This window comes from Trachypithecus francoisi, unplaced genomic scaffold (genome assembly GCF_009764315.1).
Source record: "Trachypithecus francoisi isolate TF-2019V2 unplaced genomic scaffold, Tfra_2.0 Contig01461, whole genome shotgun sequence".
Taxonomy (NCBI): domain Eukaryota; kingdom Metazoa; phylum Chordata; class Mammalia; order Primates; family Cercopithecidae; genus Trachypithecus; species Trachypithecus francoisi.
The window spans coordinates 14,943,383-14,959,719 of NW_022681433.1; the positions used below are offsets into that span (position 1 = coordinate 14,943,383).

The 16,337-nt window shown below is 45.1% G+C and overlaps 1 protein-coding gene across 1 annotated transcript in view; it reads left to right on the forward strand.

The window, feature by feature from the left end:
* FLT1 (fms related receptor tyrosine kinase 1) overlaps positions 1–16,337 on the forward strand; it is a 191,338-nt gene that overhangs the window by 155,228 nt on the left and 19,773 nt on the right. The window contains exons 19-24 of the mRNA XM_033236422.1: positions 1,299–1,403; positions 5,847–5,960; positions 8,044–8,132; positions 12,916–13,072; positions 13,504–13,601; positions 14,274–14,396. Coding sequence (XP_033092313.1) covers positions 1,299–1,403; positions 5,847–5,960; positions 8,044–8,132; positions 12,916–13,072; positions 13,504–13,601; positions 14,274–14,396 — 686 coding nt within the window. The remainder of the gene's footprint in view (positions 1–1,298; positions 1,404–5,846; positions 5,961–8,043; positions 8,133–12,915; positions 13,073–13,503; positions 13,602–14,273; positions 14,397–16,337) is intronic.

Below are 16,337 nucleotides of genomic sequence, written 5' to 3' on the forward strand. Positions count from 1 at the left end.
CAAAAATGTCCTTTGGAGAAAGGAAGCGGAGTATGAGGAGGGAAGGGAGGAAAGAAGATTAATTAACTGAAGGCACATTATCAGACAGGTCTAAGAAAGAGCACTTGGTTGGGAAAGGAGGGGTGGTGTTAAATTAACAGTCTAACTGCCAGGATTTATAATAGTTTTAACCAACCCGTGGTATTCTGTCATTTCCCCTTCCCCCAAGAAGAGCCAAAACAAGAGTGACTGATTTCACTTACTCTTCTCTGAGCATATCATGCTGGAGGGGTACCATTTCTCTGGGTTCTACTGAGCTGTTTCCTGATGTACAAAAGGAAGTTCCCTGATATAAAAGGTAGCTTAGGTACTCCAGGGAGTGCCCTCCCCAAAGGGCATCAATCTCAGGGTCTCCATCCCACGGGCCCCTCTAGTTACCTATGACTAGGAGACTCGCTTTGGGCATCCCACAAATTCCTGAACACTACTCCCCATTGGGCAGCAATATACGGTAATAACAGATAGCACCAGGCACCAAGCAGGTTCCAGGAAGATTCAGACACGGTCCTTGCCCTGCTTTACTCAGGGGGGCTCATTCTAGGATAGGGAAGGAAACATATTAACAGTCATTATAGCATAGCATTATGGAGACTATGGAAGAAACCTTGCTTGGTTATTGCATTTAGCAACTACCTCTCTGGGGTTGAAACCAATCTCTACCAGCGGTTGACCAGGCTCTTGTGCTGAACCATGAGGATTTGTGATATTCATATAAGGCACATTAGAAAGACTGGGAATATTCTGCCTGGTAGGGAAGTCAGAGAAATGACTTAGTGATTATTTGAAAGTTATGAGCTTTATTATTATCCACAGTAGTAATCACCATTTTCTATTTCTCCCTTTTTGCTGAAAACAGATGAGAGAAAATGACTGCAAATGGCAAGAAAAAGAGCTTAGGTTCCACACAGGGAAGTCTTCTTGGTCATAATGTTATTAAACAATGGAAGAAACCACACGGGACTTGGTCCCATCTCTCCTATGCGAGGACCTTGTGGAAAGGAAACTGGACATCTCCCTTCACTGAATGCCTTCTAGGGACTTACTCTATCTCTGAAGGATGTGGGGCCTCAGGAACAGAGTTAAGAGTTGAAAGGAAGAGGCTCCAGAAACAAGTCCCTTACTTTGTCTCTTTTAGGGTCAGTTCACTGGAGATTCCATGCCTCACATGCACACATAGGAAAAGGCATTTCCTTCCTGAAAAAGACTTAAATTCACCCTATTGCCTTGGCAAACAAACCACTGTCTTCTCTTCATTGTAGGCAAATCACTTGGAAGAGGGGCTTTTGGAAAAGTGGTTCAAGCATCAGCATTTGGCATTAAGAAATCACCTACATGCCGGACTGTGGCTGTGAAAATGCTGAAAGGTATGTATGCTGTAGTTTGGCTTTCAACTGACGCATCACCATTTTGCATTTCCTAAATGTTGGTACAAGTTAGATATAGCCTGGGAACAGACACAAGCTTTTTCTGCCCCGGCCACATAATTTTCTTCTACTGCTAGAGGCCTCTTTGCTCATGAGTTTTAGATTAGGCCAGCACGAGCTCAGAATAAACCTTGTAAATGGAACAATCCAGCACAGTCCACAGGAAAATGATCTCTGTCACCTCAAAGGTCTTTCTCTTCTCACATCACAGACTATAGACAAGGGACTTAAGCCCATTGTAACTGCAGGTTCAAATTCTGGCATGATCCACTGTGATGCTGTAATGGAAACTTAGCAGCACATCCTAAATCCCAATGGCTTTGCTTGGGCTTGACCTGACTATAAAGTAAAACTACAAAGCTAGAACAATTGAGTTGATCAGAACTCTAAACTATTTTATACTAACAACCTCAGCCATAAAACATTTCCTCTTTAGCAATTTGAAAAACTGAATTATCTTTCTAATGTTGAAACATACTACTACTCTGTGAAGCACTGGGAGGTAGAACCAAATCACACAGTGACTTATGCCCAACACCAAAGACAGATTGAAAATGAAAATCAGTGAAAGCTGTGTAAACCAAATGTCTCAAAGACGCACAGGTCCTTTACAGTGTAGAAAATACTGCATTTCCTCATCTGTAATGGAATTGTATGATGCTTCAATTCAACAGAACTGAAAACTCAAAAAGCAGCTTTTAACTTTCCAAAGTCTCCAGGATATTGCTGGGAGATTTTGAAGCCCAGCAAGCTGTGAGTCCAACTACTCAGGTACCTGGTACAGGCTCCAGGAGAAAGGGCTGTTTGCTTAGAGAGACTTCAAAGTTCTTAATCTTCTAGCAATAACTCCATCATTTCAAAAGGCCCATGTAAATATATTTTCAACTTCAAAAGGCTGTACTCCTCAAGAAAAAACTAATAAAACTCTACAAAGAACCTGCCAGTTCTACTCTGAAAGTAGTCTGGGAAGGAGTTTGGCATCCACAAGTCAGAACTTTTGTTTGGAGTAGACTTCCCAGACGATGGCAGGTATTTCTGTCAAAATAGAGGCATGCTAGCACCCTCCCCTCCAGAACCCCAGATTCTGAAGAGAAGAGGCGTCAACTAGAAAGCACCAGACTAGATGATTTTCATATTAGGCTGAACCATATGAAACGGCCATTTTTCTTATTTCCTTTCAACAGCTTTGTGAGGTAGACATTATTATCCTGTTTGCAGATGAGGAAACATGGCCAAGAAAGGTTAAATAACCTCTGCAAGGCCACACAGCTGCTCAGTGTAAGTCAGGGTTTGTGTGCGAAAGTCTTCCAGCTTTGAATGCAGTGCTCTTTCCTCCACACCAGTCTGCCACAAAAGAGGGGCTGCAGAGGTCTGGCCTTCTGGAATTGGCCCACTGCTCCAAAACCCTGAAAATGATCCTGGCCCGGTTTATGGAGGCAATCCAGTATCCAACCTAGAGATAGGTGGAAACTAAATCTGGAAGCAACTGTTTCCTCAGCTAGTCCCATTTCCCTTCTTGCTGCCACAAATTGTCCTCTAGGAGAGGCAGCTCTGATGGTCACACTAGTCTGTTGGGGGTCCAAGATAACACCTGTGGCCCTGCCTATAAATACAGCAAGCTGAACCAGAGCCTGGTTTTTTTCCTCCAAAGAGGAAAGGGTTATAGGGAGACGAATGAGTTTGAAAGAAGATTCTAACTTGAGATTTTTTTTTTTCCTAAGAGACAGGGTTTTACTCTGTCACCCAGGTTGGAGTGCAGTAGCATCATCATAGTTCACTGCAGCCTCTGCTCCTCAGGCTCAAGCAGTCCTCCCACCTCAGCTTCTCAAGTAGCTGGGACTACAGGTTCACACCATCATACCTAGCTAATTAAAAGAAAACTTTTTTGTAGAGACAGTCTCCCCATCTTACCCAGGCTGGTCTCAAACTCCTGGGCTCAAGCAATCTTCCTGTCTCAGCCTTCCAAAGTGCTGGGATTACAGACGTGAGCCACTGCAGCTCAGATTTTTTTTTTAAAGGCTCAGAGAATCTCTTCTTTTTTTTTTTTTATTTATTTATTTTTTATTTTTTTATTATACTTTAAGTTCTAGGGTACATGTGCATAACGTTTATATCATGTATAACTCCCCAATGCAATCCCTCCCTCCTCCCCCCTCCCCCGAGAATCTCTTCTATGTAATACAGAGTGCATGTGTCGTGTCTTCATAAATGCCTATTTCTTTTTTTTTTTTTAAGCCATCAGCATTGATTGTAAAAGACTGCCAAATCACCCACTCTATAAAATTCCTTAAAAAAAATTTCATTCAGCTTTCTTGCTTAAATTAATTGGCCATCTGTTTCTGGGAGATATAAAAAAGGCATGGCCCGGCATGGTGGCTCATGCCTGTAACCCCAGCACTTTGGGAAGCCGAGGAGGGTGGATCACGAGGTCAGGCATTCAAGACCAGCCCATGGCAAAATCCTGTCTCTACTAAAAAAATACAGAAATTAGCCGGGTGTGGTGGCGGGTGCCTGTAGTCACAGCTACTTGAGAGGCTGAGGCAGGAGAATCACTTGAACCCAGGGGTTGGAGGTTGCAATAAGCCGAGATCACGCCACCGTACTCCAGCCTGGGTGATGGAGCGAGACTCTGTCTCAAAAAAAAGAAAAAAAACAAAAAAAGCATAAAGTGAAACAAAGGCCATGAGTCAAAAGCTCTTTCAAAGTGTCCTTGAGCAAAAATATTAATCTTTTTGGGCCTTACACTCATGCCTGAAATAAGAAGAGTAATTGTGTTTATTTATTCCAAACTATTTGTTGAGCATCTACTGTAAACCAGCCCTAACCCCATGCGCAGGCTTTGGAGTTTATCTGGTTATTATTAAAAACGATTTGTGCTTATGAAATACCATGTTGGTATCTACCACAATGTTAAATGCACATACCTCTAACCCACTTCCAGGACACTGTCCTTCAGAAACACTTACATGTGTGCACGGAGATTACACACAGACTATCACAGTATTAATTGTAATAGCAAAAAGACTACAGACACTCTAAATGTCAGGGACACCATTAATCAATTAAAAAGAATGGGCCCACAGTGGCCACCATTAATGTGATTAACCTGCTGAGCATGGTGTCTCACACCTGTAATCTCAGCACTTTGAGAGGCCCAGGCGGGTGAATCACCTGAAGTCAGAAGCATGGTGAAACCTGTCTCTACTAAAAATACAAAAATTAGCCAGGCATGGTGGCACACACCTGTAATCCCAGCTACTTGGGAGGCTGAGGCATGAGAATCGCTTGAACCCAGGAGGCGGAGGTTGCAGTGAGCTGAAATGGCACCACTGCACTCCAGCCTGGGCGACAGAGCGAGACTCTGTCTCAAAAAAAATAAAAATAAAAAATAGAAATAAATAAAAAGAACAGAAAAAGTCTCTGATTTATTAAAAGGGAGGAAACAGATTTTTAAAAATGGACTATATATATATATATATGATCTCATATATATATATATAGGACCTCTGATTGAATATATATATTTATAAATGCATAGAAAAAGGTCTGAACACCAAACTATTAACAGTGGCTGCTTCTAAGAAGGCAAGTGGGTTGGAGTGGCTTTCACTTTTTATCTAAATCATTTTACTCCATATCTTTTTATTTTGACTTATATTGTTGAAATATATTTTACAGCAAGATTATTTGATTTTTATATTTCTAAAAATAATTTAAAATGTTTAAATGCCTTGCAAATTAACTAATAAGAACAAACAGAACAAACTCAATTTAGGCTTTAGACTCTGCTAATTCTTGGACTGATAATGCTTATCTCTGAGATTGAAGTTGAAGTCAGATGCTATGGATCCTCACAACCCAAGATAACCCTGTGAACTCCAGAGAGGAAAGGGTTATAGGGAGAAAATAACACATTGCAAAGATGTTTACAAAAGTAGCCATTCTGCCCTGGCAGGCCCCTTGTGCTCCTTCTCTGTGACTCTCCAAAGGGAGAAGGTGAGAAGAGAGGAGGTGGAAGTGTACTCCCTGCCTGGTGGGTTCTTGCTGCACCTGGTTCTGACAGAAGGGAAGCCTTTGGAAGGCACTTTCACGAGGTGCCCAGTTCTGAGTCAGCGCATTGCTGAACAGAACTAGGTCCACCAAGAGGAAATGTCCAGTGACTAACCCCACTACTGTGCTGGGCCTTACTGTAATCAAAAGGATGTTGGCTCAGGAGGGTGGGAGTAATGAAAACAGTCTGGAGACTTGGCCTTTCTGCAGAATGTGGGGAAGTTAGTGAAGCAACCGGCTGAGCATTGACAAACAAGGAGGGCAAGAATGCCGCCTCCGGCGGAAGGAGCCCCATTGTCCTGTCGCCCTGACTCTTCCTTGCTTCTCACACAGAGGGGGCCACGGCCAGCGAGTACAAAGCTCTGATGACTGAGCTCAAAATCTTGACCCACATTGGCCACCATCTGAACGTGGTTAACCTGCTGGGAGCCTGCACCAAGCAAGGAGGTAATGGAGAGGGGAGGGCCGGCTCCATCTCCCCCTGCACAGGCTGGGAGAACAGTTCTCTGCCTTAAAGCTCCTTCTCCCTGGCGTTGTGCCTCCTCGCCTCCGGAAAAATGGCCTACCTCATAGCTCCCGAAGAAACAACTTGTGCATCTACAGAAGGGTGCTCCCCTAAATGCCTTCCCTATGCAGTTAAAGATTCGGAAGAGGACTCCCTTTTAGATCTCCTTCCACAGGCTCTAGGCCAAGCAGAGGGCACTTTTCTCTCAGGATGGGTTTGAAGAAGTGTGGTCAGAGCCAAGGTAAAAGGTAGAAGGTTGCATATGCCTTGAAGCTTCACCTAAAGGAATGAATGAATCACTACTGGTAGGGTCCCGGGAGGAGGTGATGTGGGGCCCTTCCCTCCAGATCCACCACGCAGACAGACCTTACTTACCCAAGGGGCCAGGGACAGAGCTGTGCTTTATGATGAACAGCTCCAGCATGTTGTCGCAGATCTTTCTTTCCGTATGGCAGGGTTCGAGCTTGAGAGTAGATGTGTGATCCCTGTTTGCGCCAGCAAGGTGCAAAGGAGCTGTGCATGCCGATGTTTTCTCCAGCTCTCAAAAGAGGTAGCAGGGATGAAGGGTAGCTGGGGAAGATCTATCTGCCAGGGGCGGAGGTGGTTAGAGAGGCGCTAAAGGCCGGCGAGGCCAGAAAGAGTCGGAGGGACCTGGCCAGGGCTCCGCCTGCTTCTCCGTCATCCTCGGTAACATTTTCTCAAGTTCTTTGTTGTGGCACCCTCATTCTGTTTGCCTCAACTGCATCTGTGAAACTGACGAGGGATAATGAGACAGCCTACCCTCACGTGCGGCCGTCAGCTCCCTGCAGCCGGGCGCCAGCATGGAAGCCGCTCTGAGGAGGTTGGCCGGACCCCAGGCAGGAGTCGAGCTCTGCGGCATCCGCCGCCATAGAGGGGAGATACAAAACTCTGGAAGCAACTTCCCGTTCGGGAACCTAGGGGAAAGATGAGATGCTATCAGGATTTCTAGCGTGTCCTCATAGTAAGAGAAAACCACTCCACCAGGACCAGCCCAACTTCTGCAAGACAAAAAAAGAACTAGCGGCTTTTGGGCTCCCGGCATGCCCTGGGCAGCGGCGGCTGAAGCAGCTCCAGGGTCACTCCCCTTTGACCCGGAAGTGGTCCTTGCTTTGTGGGTTGCGTGCCCAGCCCAAGCATGCAGTGGAAACGCAGGGCAGGAGAGAGGAGGCCTTCAGAGCACCACATGGGCGCCACAGTGCAGCTGGACTTCCTTCCCAACCCTCTTGCTTCCTTCAGACCGGGGTCGGATTGACAAACCAAGGTCAGCCTGTGAGCTTAAAATGGTTTGACCTTTTTCAATAGTTGGGGGAAAAAAATAAAAAATGAAAATACTATTTCATGACATGAAATTGTATGAAATTCAAATTTCTGTGTTCACAGTTTTCTTGGAGCACAGTTATACTTGTTTGGTTGTTTCCAGGCTACAAGGGCAGAACTGAGTAGTAGTAGCTCCTTGGTCTGCAAAGCCTGAAATGTTTACTAGCTGGACCTTTACAAGAAGAGTTTGCCGACTCCTGCTTTAGATACTCTGGCAAGCCCCAAGGCAAATTGCGCAGACAATGCTGGGGAGAGACGGCCAGGTAGCGGTCTCTGCCCTGGGAGGGAGAGAGGAGCTGCTTAATAGTCGCAGGACTGGTGTGACAGTAACCAGAAGCCCCTCTACTTGCAAGGGTCTGGTTAAGAGGCAGAGAGGCTGGCTTTTGCCTCTCCCCTCCTCAAAGGTATTTCTGTCCTTCTTCTTCTAATCCTTTCTCTCTAATGCTTCTGCACTGCCCCCCACCTCCATTTTTTTTTTCTTCTGTTTCAATTGTGTTCTTTAAACGCCGCCTTAGGTTAAACTGAAAAAGTCACCGTATTCATGGGCCTCTCATCCTTAAATCGCATCCCTCGGCCCCACTAATACAAAGGCTGGTTGATTTGAGGTTTCTCAGGCAGGCTGAAGGCTGGCAAATGGCTGACTGGCTTGGTGTGGCTGAGCATGAGCATGTGCTGTTTTGGCTGCAGGGCCTCTGATGGTGATTGTTGAATACTGCAAATATGGAAATCTATCCAACTACCTCAAGAGCAAACGTGACTTATTTTTTCTCAACAAGGTAAGGATTTTAAAAGTTGGAGTATTTTAAAGATAGCAATGAGTTTTCATTTAGTCTGTAGCAACATAAAGCAAGAGAAACCTGTATTGTTCTGTTAATGATTAAGCTTAAAACTCAATCTCTGCTGCTTCTCCTTTTTTCATGTTGTTTTCCCCCCGATAATCTGTTACACTCTAGTGTGGATAGCACAGAGAATCATTTGATCCCTTTGTGTGTATGCAGCCATAATTTGAGAGTAAATCTACTAGCCACCTATCTAAATATCTATCAATAACTTTCTGTCTTTCTCTTCCTATATATGTATGCATGTGTATATACATGCAGACATACACAAGTCACTTATTTCTTTAAGGAAAATAATAGTTAATATAATTGTCTCCATTTATTAGGTTAGATTTTGACTAAGGCTAAATCAACTGAGTGACTTGTACAATCAGCAGTAGACCAATGATGGGGCTAGGGACAGAAAGCATTATCTTTCCTTTCTACTGCCCTTTCTCCCACTTCCTGACACCCTCACTACCCATGTCATCCCTACATATACTCTGAACCAGCCTTATCACTAAATAAAAGCTGTGTAGTAAAAGGAACATGTGGACTCAAGACCTAAGGGCAAACAAGGTTTAAAAGACATTATTGGGCCGTGCCCGGTGGCTCACGCCTGTAATCCCAGAACTTTGGAGGCCGAGTCGGGTGGATCTTGTGAGGTCAGGAGATCGAAACCAGCCTGGCCAACGTGGTGAAAATCCGTCTCTAATTTTGTACTTTTAGTACAAAAATTAGCTGGGTGTAGTGGCCCGCGCCTGTAATCCCAGCTACTAGGGAGGCTGAGGCAGGAGAATCGCTTGAGCCTGGGAGGCAGAGGTTGCAGTGAGCCGAGATCACGTCACTGCACTCCAGCCTGGGCAACAGAGTGAGACTCCATCTCAAAAAAAAAAAAAAAAAAAGATTATTGAATGGAAGAGAAATAATTTACTAAAACTTTGCCAGTGTGACGTATGGCACCAATACTGTGTCCTTCTCTGAGCTGAAGAAGTCCAAAGGACAGTGATTCAACATTATTAACCAGTAATCAGCAACACTGGTGATGAACTCATGTAGTGTGGTGGTTAAGCACTGAGACTCTGGAGTCAAACTTCCTGGATTCAAATCCTGTCTCTACCTCTCATGAAATCTGGGAACGCAGATTACTCAACCTGTCTGTTTCAGTTTCCTCATTTATTAAAATGAAGCTTATAATAGAATCCAGCTGATGGGATTATTGGGAGAATAAAAATCTCTCAGGTAAACATTCAATAAATTTTTTTTTTTTTTTTTTTTTTTTTGAGACGGAGTCTCGCTCTATTGCCCAGGCTGGAGTGCAGTGGCCAGATCTCAGCTCACTGCAAGCTCTGCCTCCCGGGTTCACGCCATTCTCCTGCCTCAGCCTCCTGAGTAGCTGGGACTACAGGTGCCCGCCACCTCACCCGGCTAGTTTTTTGTATTTTTTAGTAGAGATGGGGTTTCACCGTGTTAGCCAGGATGGTCTCGATCTCCTGACCTCGTGATCCACCCATCTCGGCCTCCCAGAGTGCTGGGATTACAGGCTTGAGCCACCGCGCCTGGCCACCAATAAATGTTAATCATCACCGTCACCACCACTGTCATTATCATCATCAACATCATTGACCTACTAAGATAGAAAAATTGGGTGAGTCCAACTTCGTGCCACTGATCTACATGGTGGATAAAATGTCTGAAATCCAAGAATGATGCCCATTTTTATAATGTGGGCAAGAATCTTCACACACAAATAAGAACCACTGGACAGCTGGCCAATTCTCTCATCCCTCAAACTTTGATCTAATCAAAGACAGAGGTGTTCTACCAGACAGGCAATATATACAAGAACATCATTTTCCCCAGGTTTAAGTCAGGTCCTCTAATAATTAGAACCCTTTTTTTTTTTTTTTGAGACAGAGCCTCTCTCTGTCACCAGGCTGGAGTGCAGTGTGCAATCTCAGCTCACTACAACCTCCGTTTCCCGGGTTCAAGTGATCCTCCTCCCTCTACCCTCCCGAGTAGCTGGGATTCCAGGAGCCTGCCACAGTGCCCAGCTAATTTTTGAATATTTTGGTAGAGACAGAGTTTCACATGTTGGCCAAGCTGGTCAAACTCCTGACCTCAGGTGATCCACCTACCTCAGCCTCGCAAAATGCTGGGATTACAGGTGTGAGCCACCGTGCCCGGCCTAAGAATTAGAATCTTGAAGCTGAAAGGGATCTTTGTGATCAGTTGTTTCATACTCGCAGGCTGTAGATATGCTCAGAGAAGTCAAGTGATTGGCTTAAGGACTCACATCTACCATGAGGTGAAGTCAGAAGGAGAAAGAACTCAGCTCCCTTGACTCCTCCTCCACTGCCTTTTCTGTGCACCACACTAAATAAGGTGAAAAAAGTATAAGAAAAAGTGGAAAGTGGTGCCTTGGGCTGAGGGCAGTACAAATTCCCCTTAGTCCTGAAATTTTGGACTGACTTGAGGAAGCGCTAAGCCAGCAGAATACCCTAGGGACCTGGGCAGGATGGAGCGTTTGGGTTTGTGCGTCCTTTGTTTTGAAGAGTTTGCTTCCTTCTCTGGCTATATTTAATGATTTGCCTCCCTGTGAAACTTGGTGGAGCTTAGTGTTTTTGTGGAAAATCCATGGCTGTCTTTCGTATTTGGAAGATAAAGGTAAAGGAAAGACAAAACCAAAAGGCTAAATTGCAAATGGAATACTTCATTTTCCAAATAAATAACTGGGATCCTTAAATATGGTTTGTAATAAATTCACTATATTCTGCCAGAGTCCCAAGAGTTCAGTAAATTACCTTTATTTAACCAAAGTGGTACTGATAAGCAAAGCTGAAGATACCATTGATTGGGAGTCAGGAAGGGAGTGAGAGAGCCTGAGTTTTGGTCCTTGGGGACGTGCCTAGGCTGTGACTTCTGGGTGCCTTGGGGACGAAGGCTGCCCAGGGAGAGTTTGCACATGCAGAGCCCTGAGTGAGCTGTGGAGCTTTTTTCTCCCCACGCTATTGCCAGCGCTTTGTCTGATGCCTTCTGTCCGGCAAAAGATCTTGTGAAAAATAAAATTCCAGTCCCCAAATGAACAGAATCCAGTATAACTGCATTGTGGAAACACAATAACAAATAGTGAAAGTCTTTACCTGCCCTCAGGTGGGTTACCTGCGATGGCAGTGGGTTTTTACTCTGAGGCCTGCCTCCCTCTGCAACCCCGGAAGGTCCCTTTTCAGGGGCTGGGAACATTGGGGCCCTTTTGGCTTTTAGACTAGGTTAGGGCTGTCCTTCCTGAAGCTTTCTCCCTGTGCTCTGCTTGCTCCCACTGTGCCCTCTAGTGGAGGGATTGCTCTTGCTTTGTGACATTTCTAGAAAAGCCCAGGAAGGATGGGGGGAGGCGGATTAATCCTAGCACTGCCACACCATGCAAATAGATCAAGGGACACCACTGAACCCCAGTCCCTCTCTGCTTCTGCCTCAGTATTGCTGTCTAGCAGAATCTAAGCTAGGAACATGGTCTAATTATAAAGCCACTGAAAGTGCTAGGTTTTTAGAGTGTCATAGTTACTAGATGAATTACAAAAGGCAATAAAAATCTTTTCTGGTTTCCCATGAACACCCAGAACCGACAACTCCTTTCTTATGAATCATAAAATAATAGCATAAAAGAGCTTTTCAGAAGAGGATAATGAAACTCAGAAAAGTAAGGTGACTTGCCCAGGATCGCATGATTAATGGAAGAGCCAGATGAACCGGGGCTTGAATGCGCAGTGCAGGGTGAAAGGCCATTACTACCCTTGTTAGAATCAACTCGTATCTTTGTTTTGAATGGAAGAGAAAAAAAGCAATGTCCATGTTCCCTCCCTCCCCAAGGAAACCTGAGAAATTGGTAACTATAGCCTTCTCTTATAACTCCTCCTAGGGGTTACAGAGTGAAGCACCAAGCATGCTGGGGACCCTTTCCTCGCAGTGATGTCATCCTTCACAAGATGGCGTGTGGCATGGAAGAGTGGTTAAGGGCACAGACGTGGGCACCGACCAATCCTGGGTTCAAGCTTTTTTTTTTTTTTTTTTTTTTTGAGCTGGGGTTTTGCTCTCATGGCCAGGCTGGAGTGCAATGGCGTGATCTCGGCTCACTGCAGCCTCCACCTCCTGGGTTCAAGCAATTCTCCTGCCTCAGCCTCCCGAGTAGCTGGGATTACAGGCACGCACCACCATGTCCAGCTAATTTTGTATTTTTAGTAGAGGCGGGGTTTCTCCATATTGGTCAGGCTGGTCTCAAACTCCCGACCTCAGGTAGTCTGCCTGGCTCGGCCTCCCAAAGTGCTGGGATTACAGGCGTGAGCCACTGCACCCGGCTAGCTTTGCTATTTATTAGCTGCGTGTGAATTTGATTACTTTACTTCTCTGAACCTGTTTTGGAAACATTAAACAAGAAATGTACCTAAAGCTTTTAATATACCGGCTCACACAGAGCAAGCATTCAGGAAATACCCACCACTATTAATTTTTTTTTTTTTATCTGATCTAAGATGCTGTCTAGAAGCCCAGGCAAGAGCACAAGAGACTCTGCAACCCCAGAGGTAGTCAGGCTCCTGGACACCGTAGGGCCCCTGCGCTAGTTCACGATCCATTTTGAGAAGTGAAATGAGAGCATTTCTCATCAGGCAATTGCCAGTTGAGGGACTGGTTTCCCACGCTGTGCTGGAGCTCCTTTTTACCTGGGTCCTTTTCGGTCTCTTCAAAGGATGCAGCATTACACATGGAGCCTAAGAAAGAAAAAATGGAGCCAGGCCTGGAACAAGGCAAGAAACCAAGACTAGACAGTATCACCAGCAGCGAGAGCTTTGCGAGCTCCGGGTTTCAGGAAGATAAAAGTCTGAGTGATGTTGAGGAAGAGGAGGGTAGGTATTAATTCCTTCCTGTCCTACGCGCTGAGATATTTTTACAACATACTGTGCATCTCTGAAATTTTTTTCTTATTTATCACTCTAATAAACATCCGTGGGAGACTCGAATGGTAATGTCCTGAGGAGATAAGATTTGAATTAAGATTATTTACAGAGTTACTAATTTTGACAGGGAACTGTGCCGTTTTCTCCCCTCAGGCATTTTCATCCTAATGGATCATCCCCCTGCCCCCATGCTGGGATAAAATGGGCCGGAGGCCCGGAAAAAATCTCTGGTGTTCATGTTGAAACTCAAATACTCTTAAAAATGAACTCTGATCTACTTGTTGGTGTGTTTTATGTTTTGCTAACATTGTTCCAATAAACTGGGATTTGGTGGGATAACAAGAGCCATTACAAACAGTTACGGTTCTAATGCTTTCCAGATTCTGATGGTTTCTACAAGGAGCCCATCACTATGGCAGATCTGATTTCTTACAGTTTTCAAGTGGCCAGAGGCATGGAGTTCCTGTCTTCCAGAAAGGTCAGTCTTGCTGTTCACTGTTTTTTCTTCTTGACCAGGGTTGGACACACACCTCTGCTGTAAATTCATTTTTCCTAGTATTTGCTGATACCTGTGTTCTTAAATGTAGAACAAACACCACTGCAAGTACCTTGATTTGCCCTGATATGAGGAGTTTTGAGAATGAGGAGTCGTGGATCCTGGTGGATAGAACTGAATTCTGGGGAAAACTCACAGGTGTCAGACTAGACCAATCTGGCATCTGCTCTCCACAGTACCCTCTGGCGCATTTTCAAATCTGGCCCAAATCGCAACACATGACTTCATAGCAGAGCTACTATTCATGTAGCCGTATGGGGCCCTCCCACAAAACTGCAGCTGAAGAAAGATCTCATCTTGGCAGCTCAGGATAAAAGGCTGTGGGGAAAGTTTGCCCACTGATAAATCTGAGATAACCAGCTTCACTGATCAAATAGTAGCCCAGGAGATTCAGAACATGTCTTGACTTTAGGGGCTTGGGGACCTGTATTTGTAGAGAGGCTCTTCGTGTTTATGGTAGCAGTGTGCACTGAGAGGTGCTCCCTTCACAGCATGGGAAATGGATTCCCAAATTAAGATTAATGACGCAGAGGTGTAGGAAATTAGTTGGTTAGGTTAAGGAAATGCATTGATTATGCAGCTGTTTTATTATAGTGCATTCATCGGGACCTGGCAGCGAGAAACATTCTTTTATCTGAGAACAACGTGGTGAAGATTTGTGATTTTGGCCTCGCCCGGGATATTTATAAGAACCCCGATTATGTGAGAAAAGGAGATGTAAGTCAGTGTGATGCTTATTTGACTCATTTATGTCCTATTACTTTTAAACAACAGAAATGGTAAATATTTACACTTCCTCAGCTGTAGTCCCTGAAAACCATCATTGGCTTTCTGTGAAGACAAGCAGTCCAGAGGAGCGGCATCCCAGAGAGCCCTTGTGTAAGGCTCAGAAAGGCCACTGTCTCCTGGTTCTGCTCTCCCCTAATGCCTGGCCTGCCACCTGTCCTTTGGGCAGCGCTGCATGAGACTTGCTAACCTGAGAAGTGTTTGGTGGGGCCTGGGTGAGACCTTAGCATTACCTTCCTTTGAATCCTGGGGAAATTCCTTGTACTACTGAAAAGAACAGCCTGGACTCTTTCCCTCAAATAAACCCGGGTGATTGATTCAGCAGGTGTATCTGTCTCAGGAAAGGGTGGGGAAGACTGTCAGCAGTAGCTGACTATGGAGGAGACTGTTTACTTCCCGTGGCCTTCCATGCCTAGCATCTCTCTGCTGGCTCGCACTGGCTTCTCTTCCCTGCTTGTTTTCAGACATAGTGTTATTTTTCACTTTTGTAGGTGACCTCCCATGTCCTCCCTTCTCCAGCCTATATACCCTGAGGGTTAAGCTTGTGTCTGGGCTCCAGTGAGTTACAGTAGTGGTTCTCAACTTAATTGAACATACATATCACCTAGAAGGCGTGTTATGCTACAGTGTGCTGGCCTAACAAGCCTTCCACCCCCCAGAGTTTCTGAGTCAGTAAGTCTTGGGTGGAGCCTGAGAATTTGCATTTCTAACCAGTTACTACACCAAGGGTGTCCAATCCTTTGGCTTTCCTGGGCCACATTGGAAGAAGAATTATCTTGCGCCACACATAAAATACACTAACACTAACAATAGCTGATGAGCTAAAAAAAATAAATAAATAAAAATTGCAACACATCTCATAATGTTTTAAGAAAGTTTACGATTTTGTGTCAGGCTGCATTCAAAGCTGTCCCAGGCCACATGTGGCCTGCGGGCCAGGAATTGGACATACTTGTTCTAGAAGGTGCTGACATAGCAGGTCCTAGGACCATACTTTGAGAGCCACTGCACCACAGTCTGTTTGTATAGAAGCAAAACATACGACTTCACATTGACCCTTTGTAAAAATAAAGGAAAACAAACTTTCCTTGGGGCCCTGGTCTGGAGAGATGGCATCAACCTTCATGTTAGTCCACCCCTCCTTTCTGTTCATCTGTATCTGTGTCAGCCTCCCTGCCCCTCCCACTTCCTTTCTCCTTGTCTCTCCTTTATCCCATACCTCCCATCAGTCCCCATCATCGAAAGTGGTGAGGCCTAACTCACTGGGATTCCTGCTATCTGAAAGAGAGGAAGATTTGTCTACATGCTTGAAAACCAACTGTATATTCTCTTTCAACGCTGACTTCTTTCCTTCTCTTCTTTTTTTTTTCTTTTTTTTTTTTTCTGAGGCGGAGTCTCGCTCTGTCACCCAGCCTGGAGTGCAGTGGCCGGATCTCAGCTCACTGCAAGCTCCGCCTCCCGGGTTCACGCCATTCTCCTGCCTCAGCCTCCCGAGTAGCTGGAACTACAGGCGCTCGCCACCTCGCCCGGCTAGTTTTTTGTATTTTTTTTTAGTAGAGACGGGGTTTCACCGGGTTAGCCAGGATGGTCTTGATCTCCTGACCTCGTGATCCGCCCGTCTCGGCCTCCCAAAGTGCCGGGATTACAGGCTTGAGCCACCGTGCCCGGCCTCCTTCTCTTCTTTCTGATGCTTTTGCACACTCTCCCTATTCAGTGACTTTTGAAATCTTGTCTTTTTGCATAGGAATGCTTTTAAAATCCTCCTTCTTTGGAAACATTTTAGAAATCACCACCATTTTTCAGGATATCCTCAAATTCAGATCACTTTTCCTTTTCCAAGCCCTGAGTGTCCCTGTGGAGTGCAAGCTTTCT